Here is a 17,624-nt window from a genome sequence, read left to right as displayed (position 1 = left end):
GCATCTCCGTTTCTCGCTATTTGCTGTTCAAGTTTTCAAAATAAAACGATAACGTTCCAAAATTTCTATTTCGCAATCTAAACAAACGCAGATATAATGACAGCTTAAAGAATAACTATAAATAATACAGCACTCTCCTTTGTCTACCTAGGCAAAAAGTATTTTTCCAACGTGCTTACGTGTCTTTAAAAGACTTTATCGAGCCCACAGTATTCAACGTTTCCACACCTCGTTCAATTGCCCTTAAACGTGCAAAACGCAGAGTTTTGTTTCCTAAGTCTTTTCTCTTTCTATCCAAAACTGAACAGAACATTTTCATAGCTTTAATTTCTCTATCAGAACTACTAAACAATAACGTAATAAGCGATTTAATACGTTTATTAAATCCATTAACAAAATTAGGGATCGTCTTAAATAATATTTAATCTTCGTTATTTTGTGACCAATACTGGGATTCCACTCTGGCTGATGTTTCCTCGTCACACACAACTTCTTCAAGGTGTTCAATACGACAAAGGTGCATGATGACTATCAAATTCCTCAAATGATAACCTTGTTCAAACGCGCTTTAGTTGTAATAGTACGTTGACAGTTGTGGGTTGTAGGAGATCACAGCGGTGGAATAAAGTCCAATGTACAAAAGAGATCTTATCTGTGTTGCAACATCTCTCTTCGAAATCCATCTACTCTTCGAGACTGTCGTACTCTCTGTAGGTTACACATCGTTCTTCACGTGCAAAATGCCATTACCAAAACAAAGAATTCTTGTTTAAGAGAAACGTTTACATTAACCAGCTGCACCTAGAAAGAGAAAACAATTTGAGAATAATAAATATTCTCCGGTCTTGGCATCGTAATTTCCTTTTACCTGTGTAGTCTGTACAATATTCAAGTGAACTAAATACAATTCTTGAATAAGTACGGAAAACAGGAGATTCGATCATGACGAAAAGACATTAAGCATCGCAAAACATCTTTACTAAGTGAAAAATGTTATAAAAATAAAGAAATCAGACAAAAAGGGATAAACAGAACATGGAGTCTTCAAGAAAACAATGCTGTTTCCAGCCGGACGCTACTTCTCTTCTTTAGAGTGTCTAGACATGTTGGTAAGGACATTTGAGGCGCTATCTGAGGGGCGTGTATTCCCAATTCAAATGAAGTAACATGTAAGCATCTTCAGACGTAGGAGGAGTTAGGATATGATCGAAAATTTCACTGTTCGGTAAAAATTAAGTACATCAAATAGTTGGTGGTGAATGATGTTGTAGAATTGCCTTTCCTCTTTTCCGTCACTGGTAAGTTGGAGATGATAACGCACATAACCATCCAATAGTTCTCACCAAAATTTAAAAGAATAGGTTAAAGAATGAAACATCTAGTGTGATTAGTTGTCACAGCATGAAGAGTTGTTCTCAACACACTCTGACGGAGTCGTGATCTCTAAATATTACCTGTACAACACCTGTCAAGTACGTTACCTTATTTTCAAATAAGGTCGCGTGCATCGACGTTTCAAACTATTCACGCGTTTAAGAAAAATAAAGCTCATAAACCCATTTTACCGAAGAGTTGTAAGCTGCTGGTCAGATACTTCGTCGAACGTGACATGATTACGCGAAGGCCGTTTCTGCACATCAAATTTCGCAGCAGTGCACGCATTATATTCAAAAGTAATAACGTTCCTGTTTTGATTTATCACACATCAGTCACACGAATTTCTGAAAGTGGTTACAAGTGTAGGGGGAAACTCGATAAATTCTCTGATATCTCTCAACCGCCTCACGCTCTGACCCTGATGTTAAAAAAGAAAATATCGTTCCACGTTCTCACCATCTGATTTGAAAAAAAAAAACGAATGGTATAAAATATGCCTGCCAGGTATCGAACCTGGCACCTTCCGCGTGTTAGGCGGATGTGATAACCACTACACCACAAGCATCTCCGTTTCTCGCTATTTGCTGTTCAAGTTTTCAAAATAAAACGATAACGTTCCAAAATTTCTATTTCGCAATCTAAACAAACGCAGATATAATGACAGCTTAAAGAATAACTATAAATAATACAGCACTCTCCTTTGTCTACCTAGGCAAAAAGTATTTTTCCAACGTGCTTACGTGTCTTTAAAAGACTTTATCGAGCCCACAGTATTCAACGTTTCCACACCTCGTTCAATTGCCCTTAAACGTGCAAAACGCAGAGTTTTGTTTCCTAAGTCTTTTCTCTTTCTATCCAAAACTGAACAGAACATTTTCATAGCTTTAATTTCTCTATCAGAACTACTAAACAATAACGTAATAAGCGATTTAATACGTTTATTAAATCCATTAACAAAATTAGGGATCGTCTTAAATAATATTTAATCTTCGTTATTTTGTGACCAATACTGGGATTCCACTCTGGCTGATGTTTCCTCGTCACACACAACTTCTTCAAGGTGTTCAATACGACAAAGGTGCATGATGACTATCAAATTCCTCAAATGATAACCTTGTTCAAACGCGCTTTAGTTGTAATAGTACGTTGACAGTTGTGGGTTGTAGGAGATCCCAGCGGTGGAATAAAGCCCAATGTACAAAAGAGATCTTATCTGTGTTGGAACATCTCTCTTCGAAATCCATCTACTCTTCGAGACTATCGTCCTCTCTCCAGGTTACACATCGTTCTTCACGTTCAAAATACCATTACCAAAACAAAGAATTCTTGTTTTAGAAAAACGTTTACAGGAACCAGCTGCACCTAGAAGGAGAAAACACTTGAGAATAATAAATATTCTCCGGTCTTGGCATCGTAATTTCCTTTTACTTGTCTTGTCTGTGCCAGGGATCGAACCTGGGACGTGCCGCGTGTTAGGCGGATGTGATAACCACTATACCTCAAACACCTCCGTTTTTCGTTTTTTGCTGTTCAAATTTTGAAAATGAAAGATGACGTTCCAAAATTTCTATTTGGCAGTCTGAACAAACACTGAATAACAAAGAGTACCACAGTCAGCTACAACTTGTGGCTCCAGCACAACGAGATCGCATGATTACAAAAATATATACAACTTATATTTCCGAACTTATGATTAAACAAAACTTTCCTTAACGTTAGGTTAACGATATCTACTAACGTTCGAACTTGCTGTTCTCAACTGTTATGTTTCAAACATTTCATAATGTTTATTATTTTCAACCTTAATTTGCATCCATATATTGTGAACAACACCTGAACCAATGTTCTTAACTGGAATACCGACACATGTGAACACGACCAGTCAAACCAAAACTTGATGTTTGGAACAAGAATACAGACACATGTGAACACTACCAGTCAAATCAAAACTTGATGTTTGGAACAAGAATACAGATACATGTGAACACTATCAGTAAAAACAAAACTTGATGTTTGGAACAAGAATACAGACACATGTGAATACTACTAGTAAATCCAAAACTTGAAGTTTGGTACAAGAATACAGACACATGTGAACACTATCAGTAAAACCAAAACTTGATGTTTGGAACAAGAATACAGACACATGTCAACACTACCAGGAAAACCAAAAATTTATGTTTGGAACTAGAATACAGACACATGTGAACACTACCAGTAAAACCAAAACTTGATATTTGGAACAAGAATGCAGACACATGTGAACACTACCAGTAAAATATAAGCATGACTTTTGAGGTAGAACACAGACATGTGAATACCACCAACAAAATGTAAACATGACATTTTAAGCTAGAAGACAGACACGTGTGAACACTACCAGTGAAAAGTTAGCATGGCATTTTGAACTAGAAGACAGTAAAACCAAAAACTGATCTTTTGATCTAGTAAGAAATGAAAATGACACGAGTAGGATAAGATTATAAAAGCTACCTGGTTCTGTTATGTAAGTTAGATTGTAATTTCAATTTCACAAATAATATTTAACACGTTGGTCAAGCTATCAGTTAAACATACAAATCATGAACATCTCAGAATCATAGTTTTTAGTTAAACAGCTTTAGATATAATCTGAACCAAATAATATAAATTTGAGGGTTTAAGACGCTCACATCAGACTATGGATGAAATAAACATAGTTGAATATAGATATCTCAAAAACAATAAATTACTTCATCTTATGTTGAATAAAGTAAAGTATTGATATATAACTCACAGACAGTTATTTACGAAATGAAAGTCGAGTAACTACACAACCTTTCGAAAATGATAAATTAGAAACGCTGGGTATAAATCCCAATACGTCTCACATGTTAAGCGAGTGGTTTTTTTTTATTACTATTATCCAACAGAAGAGATAAAAACCAATATATACGTACATACATACAGACGTGTGACATTTACAAAAATATTTACATATTACAGAAAACTTTTCACTTCCATATTAAAAATAAACTACTTTGCTATATGGTAATTTGATTTGTATTTCACATTCTTGTAACTCTGCCTCACCTGTATCGACATACCACTGGATAAACATTTGTACTTTGTCTACATCTGTATCCACATACCAGTGGATAAACATTTGTACTTTGTCTACATCTGTATCCACATACCACTGGATAAACATTTGTACTTTGTCTACATCTGTATCCACATACCACTGGATAAACATTTGTACTTTGTCTACACCTGTATCCACATACCAGTGGATAAACATTTGTACTTTGTCTACATCTGTATCCACATACCACTGGATAAACATTTGTACTTTGTCTACATCGGTATCCACATACCACTGGATAAACATTTGTACTTTGTCTACACCTGTATCCACATACCACTGGATAAACATTTGTACTTTGTCTACATCCGTATCCACATACCAGTGGATAAACATTTGTACTTTGTCTACATCTGTATCCACATACCAGTGGATAAACATTTGTACTTTGTCTACATCTGTATCCCCATACCAGTGGATAAACATTTGTACTTTGTCTACATCTGTATCCACATACCACTGGATAAACATTTGTACTTTGTCTACCTGTATCCACATACCAGTGGATAAACATTTGTACTTTGTCTACATCTGTATCCACATACCAGTGGATAAACATTTGTACTTTGTCTACATCTGTATCCACATACCAGTGGATAAACATTTGTACTTTGTCTACATCTGTATCCACATACCAGTGGATAAACATTTGTACTTTGTCTACATCTGTATCCACATACCAGTGGATAAACATTTGTACTTTGTCTACATCTGTATCCACATACCAGTGGATAAACATTTGTACTTTGTCTACATCTGTATCCACATACCAGTGGATAAACATTTGTACTTTGTCTACATCTGTATCCACATACCACTGGATAAACATTTGTACTTTGTCTACATCTGTATCCACATACCACTGGATAAACATTTGTACTTTGTCTACACCTGTATCCACATACCAGTGGATAAACTTTTGTACTTTGTCTTTGAATTTGAATCTCAAAATATATTTTATTCTTAAGTTTGGCTTTATAATATACAAAAAGAGTTGGTTTAGTTTCACCATGTCTTGTTATTTTCCTCGACGTAAACACAACATATTTGACTAATGAGATGGCATAACACGTTATCGGTTGTAGTGATTTTTCTTTATTGTAATATCCAGATATTATTGTTAGTTTAAATTGTTTAATACTAAAAGACTTATTTGTGATTAATACAAAAAGATTCTTAACGTAATCCCACAGAGACATTGTTTCTTCACATTCCATATAAAGATGTTCAATTGTTTCACTACATTTGCTGCAAAGACAACAACTGTCATAATCTACTAAATTCATATTTTTTAGTTTCGTATCAGTTATCAACGACTTATATAAAAATAAATAATATATATCAGCCATTAGATTTTCATTATACTCTGAATATGCACTATTCCACATAGCTCTCCCATTGTAGAGTCTCTATAGCATTGAAATGTGGATCCCAACTAAGTTTAACCCTATTATTACTTAACTCATATTGACATAAATGATTTTTAAAGCGATACTGACAACATCAATCAACTTATTATTTACATGAACATAAAGTTTACATGGTAATACTACCAAACCATATTCTACTGAATAGGTCAACTTCTCAATTGCCTTTCTCCAACTCTGAGGAAAAGCATTCGGTAATATTTGAACATATCTTTCAAGGCTGTTAATTGTGATGTTCGTCAAAGATGGAAAATTTTACAGTAAACATTTAATTAATTGTTTTTTGAATTTCGCGCAAAGCAATTCGAGAGCTATCTACGCTAGCCGTCCCTAATTTAGCAGTGTAAGACTAGAGGAAAGGCAGATAGTCATCACCACCCACCGCCAACTCTTGGACTACTCTTTTACCAACGAATAGTGGGATTGGCCGTCACATATAACGCCCCACAGCTGAAACGGCGAGCATATTTTGGTGCGACCGGGATCGACCCGCGACCTTCAGATTACGAATCGAACGCCTTAACACACTTGACCATGCTGGGCCGTCATTTAATTAATATTGTATGTTTAAAAATCCTGGCATTACTTCATAACACAAATAATTAACACAAACGATATTACTTTTAATTATTAATTCACTGTACAAATAATTACCGTAAAATATTTTAATATGTGGATTTAAAATAATGGTTCTTTCATAATACTTTGTAATGTTTCTGGAAATATAGAACCTGGTTTACCTATCTCAGACCAATCCAACAATAAGTATTTATAAAACAATAGCACATGTTTCATATATTTTGGTTGAATATGACATTTCAAAACTACCCAATATAATTTGAGACTTCCATATAAATTTGGCTCGGCATGGTCAGGTGGGTAAGGTGTTCGATTCGTAATCTCAGGGTCGAGGGTTCGAATTCCCGTTGCACCAAACATGCTCACTCTTTCAGCCGCGTAGGCGTTATAATGTGACGGTCAATCCTACTATTTTTGGTAAAAGAATAGCCCAAGAGCTGGCGGTGGGTAGTAATGAATAGCTGCCTTCCCTCTTTTGTCTTACACTGCTAATTTAGGGATGGCTTGCGCAGATAGCCCTCGTGTATCTTTGCACGAAATTCAAAACAAACCAACAATTCTACATTTTCATACCTACTCTATAAATCATCTAAACTTAAAAGGCTATTGTTTATCTCTAATATGTACCTTCACTCTCTCAGTTAAATAGACTTATTTCACACATACCTTCTGCTTTGCTTGCGTTTAATCAGTTTTACCACGAACTTTACAAAAACGTTTGATATTGGCAAATTTTCTTTTACCTTGTGTTACAAATAATAATAAATAAGTAAATAAAATAATAAATCAGTTCTTAATTAAATGGAACAATAATAAAAGCAGAATACGCTGCAAACGACACTTTACCACACATCAGAAATCAGGACACTAAAAGGAAGGAAATTTTGTTTGGGTAACTTGATATGTCATACAAAACACATACAAGAACCAGAAGGAATGTGTCTGGTTTTCTTTGATTAAAATAGCTTTAGCAAATTTTTATATTCTCCTAACACATTGTTATTTTTATTGATTTTAATCAAATTATCGAGATAGGAAAATAATTATTAATATGGTTGATATAATAAAAATAACTCGGCATATTTAAAAAGATTTTTATCAGAGAAATGCCAGGTACTCTGATAATGCGATAAAACTAAACATAAGTCACCCCCAGTACGAAATTCACCCCTAGCGGAGGATAGGACACACATAAAATGTGGTTTGAAATGGTTAAAGTTAAGCACAAAACTGCACAATGAGTTATCCATACTCTGCCCACCACGAGTATCGAAACCTGGTATCTAGCTTTGTAAATCCACAGACATATCGCTTTGGTTTGAATTTTGCGAAAAGCAGGACAAGGGCTATCTCTGCTTGCTTTTCATAATTTAGCAACCATAAACTAGAGGAAAAACAGCTTAACATGATCCACCACCAACTCTTGGACTATGCTTTCACTAGCAAAGAATGGGACTGACCGTCGCATATAATGCCCCGTGGATGAAAGAGCAAGCATTTTTGGTGACAGAGATTCGAACCCATGACTCTTAAATTCAGAGTCAAGCGCCTTAAACACCAGATCAAACTAAGTATACAACAGCTGTATATAAGTTATGAGAAAGTTAGAGTGTAGTGCAGCGATTCACGACCTCTAATCTTGTACCTGATCTCAAAATGAAGGTTCTTGGGTTCGAACCGTGCGTATTTAGTTTCATAGTGTATTTATAGAAGTGGAATGTTTAGAGAGATGATTAATGTAATCATGATGCTAATATCTGGATGTATTTCATTACTCACAATCCCCAACTGTAACAGAATAGAGGTTTGGGAACAATGTATTTAAAACTATAAAGTGATATATGAACACCTGTAACTATTCATTGTAAGAAAACGTAATTTGCGCAGAGTTTTAATAAAAAAAGTGCTAAGGTTGTAATACATAACAGTATCTATCCAGGCAAATACTAGCGATCAGAACATAGATTATTGTTTATCTAAGCAAATACTAGAGATATAAACATAGGTTACTATTTATCCAGACGAGTACTAGAAATCAGTAAAACGTGCACATGCCATGAATCACGAGTAGAATTATACACTCTCTTGGCTAGAACACAGCATGGCATATGAACCATAAAAGCAAGAAATGAAAATACTTGTTTCTTTTAATTTCAGGTTGAAAGTACATCTAGTTCACATGGCGCCATTCGTTATTAAGATATAGTTAGTTCTTTACCTGTTTTTCTTTAATTTTGGCTTACTGTGTTTTTCCAAAGCTTTAAGTAGGACCCGGGAACAATGAGGAAGACAGCACCAACAAAGTTATTGAATGGTGAAGAAGGAAACGTTACTGTGTTTTGTAGAAAGACCACAAGACAACCTTTAGAATCTTGACCGTATGAGTTTGTTTCTGTTGCTATTATTAGTGAAAATGTACAATCTCTTACCTTACTGGACATGTTCATTTTCAGGTCACCATTTTAGTTTCATTGGTCAGTGGACTTTCAGAATGACCAGTACGTTGGAATGATCATATGGGGGTGGTGAGAAGATTTGGCACTAAACTAATGACTAACATTTCTGGTTTTGGTTCATGAAACAACAGTTTATCTGCTTACACGTTTTAAGAGCCAAACTGAAAGAAGAACTGTCTGAGCTGGATAACATTATAACGAGTTGTATGTGTGACTGCAATGCATCCAAGAGAAGAAAACCTAAAACTTTGCACACATAGTAAGGGGATAGTGTGGGTATGACTGCAATGCATCCAAGAGAAGAGAACCTAAAACTTTGCACACATAGTAAGGGGATAGTGTGGGTGTGACTGCAATGCATCCAAGAGAAGAGAACCTAAAACTTTGCACACATAGTAAGGGGATAGTGTGGGTGTGACTGCAATGCATCCAAGAGAAGAGAACCTAAAACTTTGCACACATAGTAAGGGGATAGTGTGGGTGTGACTGCAATGCATCCAAGAGAAGAGAACCTAAAACTTTGCACACATAGTAAGGGGATAGTGTGGGTGTGTACCGAGGTACTATGTGTTAGATTTGACTCAAATAAGGCCAGTTTTTGCTCTATAGTTCTTTAGCCTAATTATTCTACTTCGTAAAGGTCTATAGAAAAGTATAATTTTTCTCTATCTTACTCAATACACTATTTTCAACATAAACTTGGGAACTCTAAACATTTGAAGTGAACTAAGTTTTGGAAACAGTAACAGAGAATACTGCAAATTTCGAAGACTGAAAAATAATCAGATAAAATCACAGTAATAAAAGAATCGAATCTGAGAAACTAAAGTAAAACTATTTGTTTTTAAAAAGGGTTGGACTGAATTAAGATTGGAAAATGGTAAAATAAAAATCATTAAAGAATTAGTGCATTGGGTAGCTATAGAAACAATTAACATAAAGGAGAAACTGGTATATTAAGCCTCAGTGAATCATGAGGGGACATTAGAATCCTGTGACAAATCGTGTTTATATTATACTACTTAAAAATAAAGCAAACAATTCTGAGTTATGTTATTAAATTATACTTTTTCAACTTTAAATGCTTTTAGAAGTAGTAAATGCGTAGTGTTTTTTTCTGGGCAGCTACTGTAAGTGTTTTACAAACATATGAGCAGATGGTGGGATATTTTATTCCAAAAATTACGAACATGCATATGATACGCTACTGCATTATCCATCTGAATACTTTAAAGAATTAAGGTGTGTATATGGCCTCAAACAAATAACGTTTGTAAAGACAAATAACAAGCTGAATACAAGATAATGAACATACAAGGTTAAGTAATAATAACGTTTGTAAAGACAAATAACAAGCTGAATACAAGATAATGAACATACAAGGTTAAGTAACAATAACGTTTGTAAAGACAAATAACAAGCTGAATACAAGATAATGAACATACAAGGTTAAGTAACAATAACGTTTGTAAAGACAAATAACAAGCTGAATACAAGATAATGAACATACAAGGTTAAGTAACAATAACGTTTGTAAAGACAAATAACAAGCTGAATACAAGATAATGAACATACAAGGTTAAGTAACAATAACGTTTGTAAAGACAAATAACAAGCTGAATACAAGATAATGAACATACAAGGTTAAGTAACAATAACGTTTGTAAAGACAAATAACAAGCTGAATACAAGATAATGAACATACAAGGTTAAGTAACAATAACGTTTGTAAAGACAAATAACAAGCTGAATACAAGATAATAAACATACAAGGTTAAGTAACAATGACGTTTGTAAAGACAAATAACAAGCTGAAAGAAGATAATGAACATACAAGGTTAAGTAACAATAACGTTTGTAAAGACAAATAACAAGCTAAATACAAGATAATGAACATACAAGGTTAAGTAACAATAACGTTTGTAAAGACAAATAACAAGCTGAATACAAGATAATGAACATACAAGGTTAAGTAACAATAACGTTTGTAAAGACAAATAACAAGCTGAATACAAGATAATGAACATACAAGGTTAAGTAACAATAACGTTTGTAAAGACAAATAACAAGCTGAATACAAGATAATGAACATACAAGGTTAAGTAACAATGACGTTTGTAAAGACAAATAACAAGCTGAATACAAGATAATAAACATACAAGGTTAAGTAACAATAACGTTTGTAAAGACAAATAACAAGCTGAATACAAGATAATGAACATACAAGGTTAAGTAACAATAACGTTTGTAAAGACAAATAACAAGCTGAATACAAGATAATGAACATACAAGGTTAAGTAACAATAACGTTTGTAAAGACAAATAACAAGCTGAATACAAGATAATGAACATACAAGGTTAAGTAACAACTGAAAATCCTTACTTGTTCACAAATGATTTAGAATAACATTAGTTAAGCTGGCAGAAGGTATCCAGGTTTACGTACAACCTCAAATAACTGATTTATAATTTAAGTTTTTTCCACTTGGCACATAGAACATTAACAGAACAGGAATGAATCATAATTGAAAAATTTTATTCTCCATTACTTCAGATTGATATAACGTGTAAAATACATGAACCGAGTTATACACATTAGCTTCAATAAGTGATATTATCAAACATACCTTGACACGTGCAGTACACTACACACCAATAAGAATAGCAACTGCTGTTTTTATCCATTCATAAATAATTAATAGGTTTCCAAGATCATGCACGCATCAAAATTTATAGATCTTTACAAATTGGTTTAATGATAAATTGTATTTTGGTACAAACTATTGAACATACAAATAAAATAGACAACAAAAATATGAACTAAACTCAGTTTCAGTATAAAAACAACAACAGAATGAACTGTGTCTCAAGAAAGGTTTGTGAAAATAAGATAAAGTTGAGTTTTATACTTTATTCATCTGATTCAGAAGTGTTGGTTTCTTCACATTGAGCGAGATACTTTGTTCTGGAACATTTCTACAGAGATCCTGTGTACACAAGTTAGCTAGGTAGTTAATTATTGGCACAATAACAATGTTAGTTGTAGCCCTTGTTTAAACCACACAAAACTTATTAGTTCATCTTCTGTGGTCAGAGAGCTGTGCTGGCTCTGATGGGAGGTAACTGGTCATCCATGGTCATCGACAAGAGAAATTGATAGTTTGGTAAAATGTCCACTTCTGTTGGTTAATGTTGCAAAAGAAACTCTTCAGGGTGTTGGATGAGAAACCTTTGAAGTGTTGCGTTGTTTGTTAGGAACATCTTTGTTTTATTTTCTGATAGATCAGTTTCAGACATTCACATTGTTATTATAGACAATGCTTGAGATACTAACTCGTCAGTAATGGAAGATGGATCGTTTTACTCTGAAACATTTACGAGTGCGTCAATCTTAATTTTTTACTTACTTTCAGCCACCCTTTCTTACTGGTGAAATATAGATAGTTTATACTGTCTCGTCCACTCAGGTTATAGTTCAACAGAAGTGGAGGCATGTTGAAGAACTACTTTCAAAGCTGAATCAAGTGATATATCGATATAGTCGATTACTGGTGCGTCCTTTCAACACAACTTGGCATCAGCTTGAGCTATTTTAGTTGTGTGTTGAAGTGTCCTCCCCAGTGGGATTGTGATATGTCTGCGGACTCACACCATAAGATACCGGGTTTCGATACCAGTGGTAGAAAAAAACAGATAGCTAATTGTGTAGCTTTGCGCTTAACTCCAAACGAACGAACGAACTTCAATCCTTAACAAAACAAAAATAAAAATGCACACAAACAACAAGAAATACTTCAACAGTGTGTATCAAGATGTTTCTCTTATGCAGTTGTTCAAGTTTTCTGGTGACATTATCAAGAGAAACTGAAGATAAACAGACAAACTTTGATCCAAACGCTTGCTCTAAAACTGCGATATGGGAGCCGAAGTATTAGACAAGTTTACACTTTAATGTGCTTAAGCGATAGCTGTCTGTATCAGACACTTTTAGATAACGTAGATACATCTGTCTGTGCATATCATGTGAAGATTTGATCATATAATTGAACTGATCAAAACGTAATAGTTGGAAACACTAATTTATTTTAGTTTAATATTTTCAGTATATTAATATTTTGATCATAAAAAAGGGAATGAAAGTTTTTCTGATAATTTTGATGGGTGGGTAGGTTTTATGGTGCAAAGCAACTAGGTTACTTGCGCCCTGATAATTTGGGATCAGTCCTTTGTTAGCAGAGACTGTATTATTCATCTACGTATGCCTCCCCGCTAGTACAGCGGTATGTCTCCCGATTTACAACGCTGAAAGCAGGGATTCGATTCCCCTCGGTTGGCTCAGTAGATAGCCCTACGTGGCTTTGCTATAAGAAAAACACACTTATCTGCATATGTAGTGAGACATAGGGTAAAAACATCTGGGGGAGCACCTTAAGGTACATCACATTATGCTAAGTACGGTCTATCTGGGCAGAAAACAACCAGAGGAAGTGCCTTATATTAGGTACAGAGATCAACATGTGAAGTTTCTCCAGGCAAAACCCAGAGGAAAGTGTCTAAGATATATAGGATTAGTCCGAGCATAGTCCACTTGGACAAAAATATACAGGGAAAGCACTTTGGTATTCTACTGAGTAAGTCAAATACAGTCCAACTGGGCAGAAACATCTAGTGGAAGTTACTTGGATATATAATACTATGGCTAAGTGATGCCTATCCAGACAAAATACATCTGGAGGAGGCACCTTGAGATATATGAGATTATGCCTAGTGTGATCCACCTTGGCAGAAAACAACCAATGGAAGGGCCTTGCATAAGATACAGAGGTCACAAGTGAGGTCTACCCAGGCAAAACCCTGGGTGAAGCACCTAAGATATACAGGATTAGTCCATGTGTGGGCCACCTGAACAAAAACATACAGGGGAAGTACTTTGGAATTCTATTGAGTAAGTAAAGTGCAGTCCAACTGGACAGAAAAGTCCAGAGGAAGCTCCTTGCAGAAGAATGTATATTATGACCAAGAAGTGCAGTCAGCCTGTATAAAATATCTGAATAGGATCCAGAATAGTATATCATTACTTATTCAGTAATTATAATGATGACAGTCTTTTCCTTGCTGACTGAATATGTATATGGTATGAGTTTTATTTCTTCTATTGTACAATCCCACTCATGAGAAAATCTCTATAGTCTATCATTCTCCACAAGAAGAAAGAGAGTGAAAATACGTTGAGGAGTCTGGAGGAACAACACATTAAAAACTGTGCAATGGATGTCTGCAATTCCCTATTCTAAAAAGCAGAAAAACCCGAATTGTAAGAATCATGAATAAGTGGTAATTAGCAAAAAACCCATCTGCTTTACTCATGAAATCCATGAGTGATGGTCTTTTGTATAAAATAAATTGACAATAAAAGTTTGATATAAACACATATACCAATGGGAAGGCATCAAGCAGTATTACAGAAATACCACATCTCTACAGTGAGCACTTAGAAATATACATATTTAGTACAAAGACTTAATATTAACCATATAAGATCAAGAAACATCCACCACTAGGTGGAGGTATGATGTATATTAACTAAAAAAGATAATAACAGGTCAACTTACCCCAGTCAAGGGTAAGAGATGTCTGGAGAATTGCTACAGGACGAAGATGATACGTGAACAAGAAAGACATAGCCAAGTCATGAAGAGTGTGTGTTATGTGTGTATTGGAAGCCGCTTCTGCACCTGCTTGAATGATCTCCTCTGAAGTTTGACCAATTCAAGCAGCTAAGGATATAGTTAAGTGACTGATTTGGTGCAATGAAACACCGTGCAACCAGCAACATTCTATTGACAAATCAGAATACACTAGCCATAAGAGTTGCTGAACCCAGGCAGAAAGGTTAACAGGAGGTAGGCCCCAAGATACAGAGAAATTTCAGAGAATAAATAGGCAGGAACCGGAGCCACAAAAGGAGACAGCACAAGAAACATAACAATGCAAGGAACACATAAGACAGAGAAGACAATCCAGATCCAAATTGTGAGTACCTGTGAAAAATAAATGGTAAGGAAATGGAATAAAAAGCAAAATAACCTTTATAGGTAGCAGAAGATAAATGCAGATAAAGGATAACGTAAGAGGAATGGTGAAGGATATGGAAAGCATTAATGGTATAAACATTGAAACAACAATCACATGCCAAGAGGAGAAGAAAATTTGTCTTAAAGAAGAGACAGTACAAAGAACACATAGCAATAGGTTAAAAGGGAAAACCAGACAGGGAATTAATAACAAGACTAAGATCACAATCTGAAAGAAGAAAAGGACATGGAGGACAAACAAGTTGAAAAGAACAGAAGAGGAATGAATAATCAAAGAGGTGAAAGCCTTACAGAACTGGAAGAAATGAGATATTGACAGAACAGCCTAATAACTAGCAACCATTGACATGGACAAATAATCAAATAACCAATTAAAAATTGGGAAAGATGATAAAGAGAAGGACAGAAGTTACAGTGATACAATAAGTAAAGAGCTGGAACTACGCTTACTAGGATGTTGGACCATGAAATCCCCATGTACTACATGACAGCTACTACACAAGATATTGAACTTTCTGAGAAAATAAATTGTACCACTGAGAAGTAAAATATTCATACCAGGTCCTGTTAAAAATAAATTTACGTCTAATTACTAAGTTGTAAAATAACAAAATACTCTGGTGTGTGTCCTGATGGATTAATGGTTGGTAGAATTCTTGTGGATTTGAAGAACAGGTGTGTCATCATTAAAGCCACGAATAAAAACCATCAGGATGAGACATTTCAAGATGTGAGGTTCTAAAGTTAAGGTTTTCATATGAAAGAGCATCATAAGTAGTCAGCTTTGAGGAAAGAATTAGGTAGTGTGATGTCAAATCTTGACATAAAAGACAGTTTACTGCTTCCCAAGAGCTGGGAAGGTCTTACAGCTGATAAATACCAGATATTACACATCTTGAATACGAAATATCAAGAAAATTTTTCTATCGAAGCTCACGACTTAGGCCAAACAAATAAAATATTTAAGTGGATTCATACTTGAGATGCAGCCTTAATACGTCATCCACATGATACCCATTTGCAAAATAGGCTGAAGCTTCCAGAGTTAGAAATCATGAAGAAGCAAGGAGTATTAGAATTGAGGCCCAGTCCACGGGTAATATTTACCATATTTGTAAAAAAAAAGGAAGGATCCACAAGGTTGTGTATGACCTAATGAAAAGTAAATAAGGATCCACAAGGTTGTGTATGACCTAATGAAAAGAAAATAAGGATCCACAAGGTTGTGTATGACCTAATGAAAAGTAAATAAGGATCCACAAGGTTGTGTATGACCTAATGAAAGGTAAATAAGGATCCACAAGGTTGTGTATGACCTAATGAAAAGTAAATAAGGATCCACAAGGTTGTGTATGACCTAATGAAAGGTAAATAAGGATCCACAAGGTTGTGTATGACCTAATGAAAAGTAAATAAGGATCCACAAGGTTGTGTATGACCTAATGAAAAGTAAATAAGGATCCACAAGGTTGTGTATGACCTAATGAAAAGTAAATAAGGATCCACAAGGTTGTGTATGACCTAATGAAAGGTAAATAAGGATCCACAAGGTTGTGTATGACCTAATGAAAGGTAAATAAGGATGCACAAGGTTGTGTATGACCTAATGAAAAGTAAATAAGGATCCACAAGGTTGTGTATGACCTAATGAAAAGTAAATAAGGATCCACAAGGTTGTGTATGACCTAATGAAAAGTAAATAAGGATCCACAAGGTTGTGTATGACCTAATGAAAGGTAAATAAGGATCCACAAGGTTGTGTATGACCTAATGAAAAGTAAATAAGGATCCACAAGGTTGTGTATGACCTAATGAAAGGTAAATAAGGATCCACAAGGTTGTGTATGACCTAATGAAAAGTAAATAAGGATCCACAAGGTTGTGTATGACCTAATGAAAGGTAAATAAGGATCCACAAGGTTGTGTATGACCTAATGAAAAGTAAATAAGGATCCACAAGGTTGTGTATGACCTAATGAAAAGTAAATAAGGATCCACAAGGTTGTGTATGACCTAATGAAAGGTAAATAAGGATCCACAAGGTTTTGTATGACCTAATGAAAAGTAAATAAGGATCCACAAGGTTGTGTATGACCTAATGAAAAGTAAATAAGGATCCACAAGGTTGTGTATGACCTAATGAAAAGTAAATAAGGATCCACAAGGTTGTGTATGACCTAATGAAAAGTAAATAAGGATCCACAAGGTTGTGTATGACCTAATGAAAAGTAAATAAGGATCCACAAGGTTGTGTATGACCTAATGAAAGGTAAATAAGGATCCACAAGGTTGTGTATGACCTAATGAAAAGTAAATAAGGATCCACAAGGTTGTGTATGACCTAATGAAAGGTAAATAAGGATCCACAAGGTTGTGTATGACCTAATGAAAGGTAAATAAGGATCCACAAGGTTGTGTATGACCTAATGAAAGGTAAATAAGGATCCACAAGGTTGTGTATGACCTAATGAAAGGTAAATAAGGATCCACAAGGTTGTGTATGACCTAATGAAAAGTAAATAAGGATCCACAAGGTTGTGTATGACCTAATGAAAGGTAAATAAGG

At 34.9% G+C, this 17,624-nt stretch overlaps 1 protein-coding gene across 1 annotated transcript in view; it reads right to left on the bottom strand.

Annotated features, from left to right (window-relative positions):
• The window catches only part of LOC143250361 (plexin-B-like), a 170,116-nt gene that overhangs the window by 119,828 nt on the left and 32,664 nt on the right, over nucleotides 1-17,624 (bottom strand). The window contains exon 3 of the mRNA XM_076500805.1: nucleotides 14,576-14,716. Coding sequence (XP_076356920.1) covers nucleotides 14,576-14,716 — 141 coding nt within the window. The remainder of the gene's footprint in view (nucleotides 1-14,575; nucleotides 14,717-17,624) is intronic.

The sequence above is a fragment of the Tachypleus tridentatus genome, chromosome 5, assembly GCF_004210375.1.
Source record: "Tachypleus tridentatus isolate NWPU-2018 chromosome 5, ASM421037v1, whole genome shotgun sequence".
In the NCBI taxonomy this organism is placed as follows: domain Eukaryota; kingdom Metazoa; phylum Arthropoda; class Merostomata; order Xiphosura; family Limulidae; genus Tachypleus; species Tachypleus tridentatus.
The sequence above is the reverse complement of the archived record's forward strand: the minus strand, read 5'-3'. Positions and strand labels throughout refer to the sequence as shown.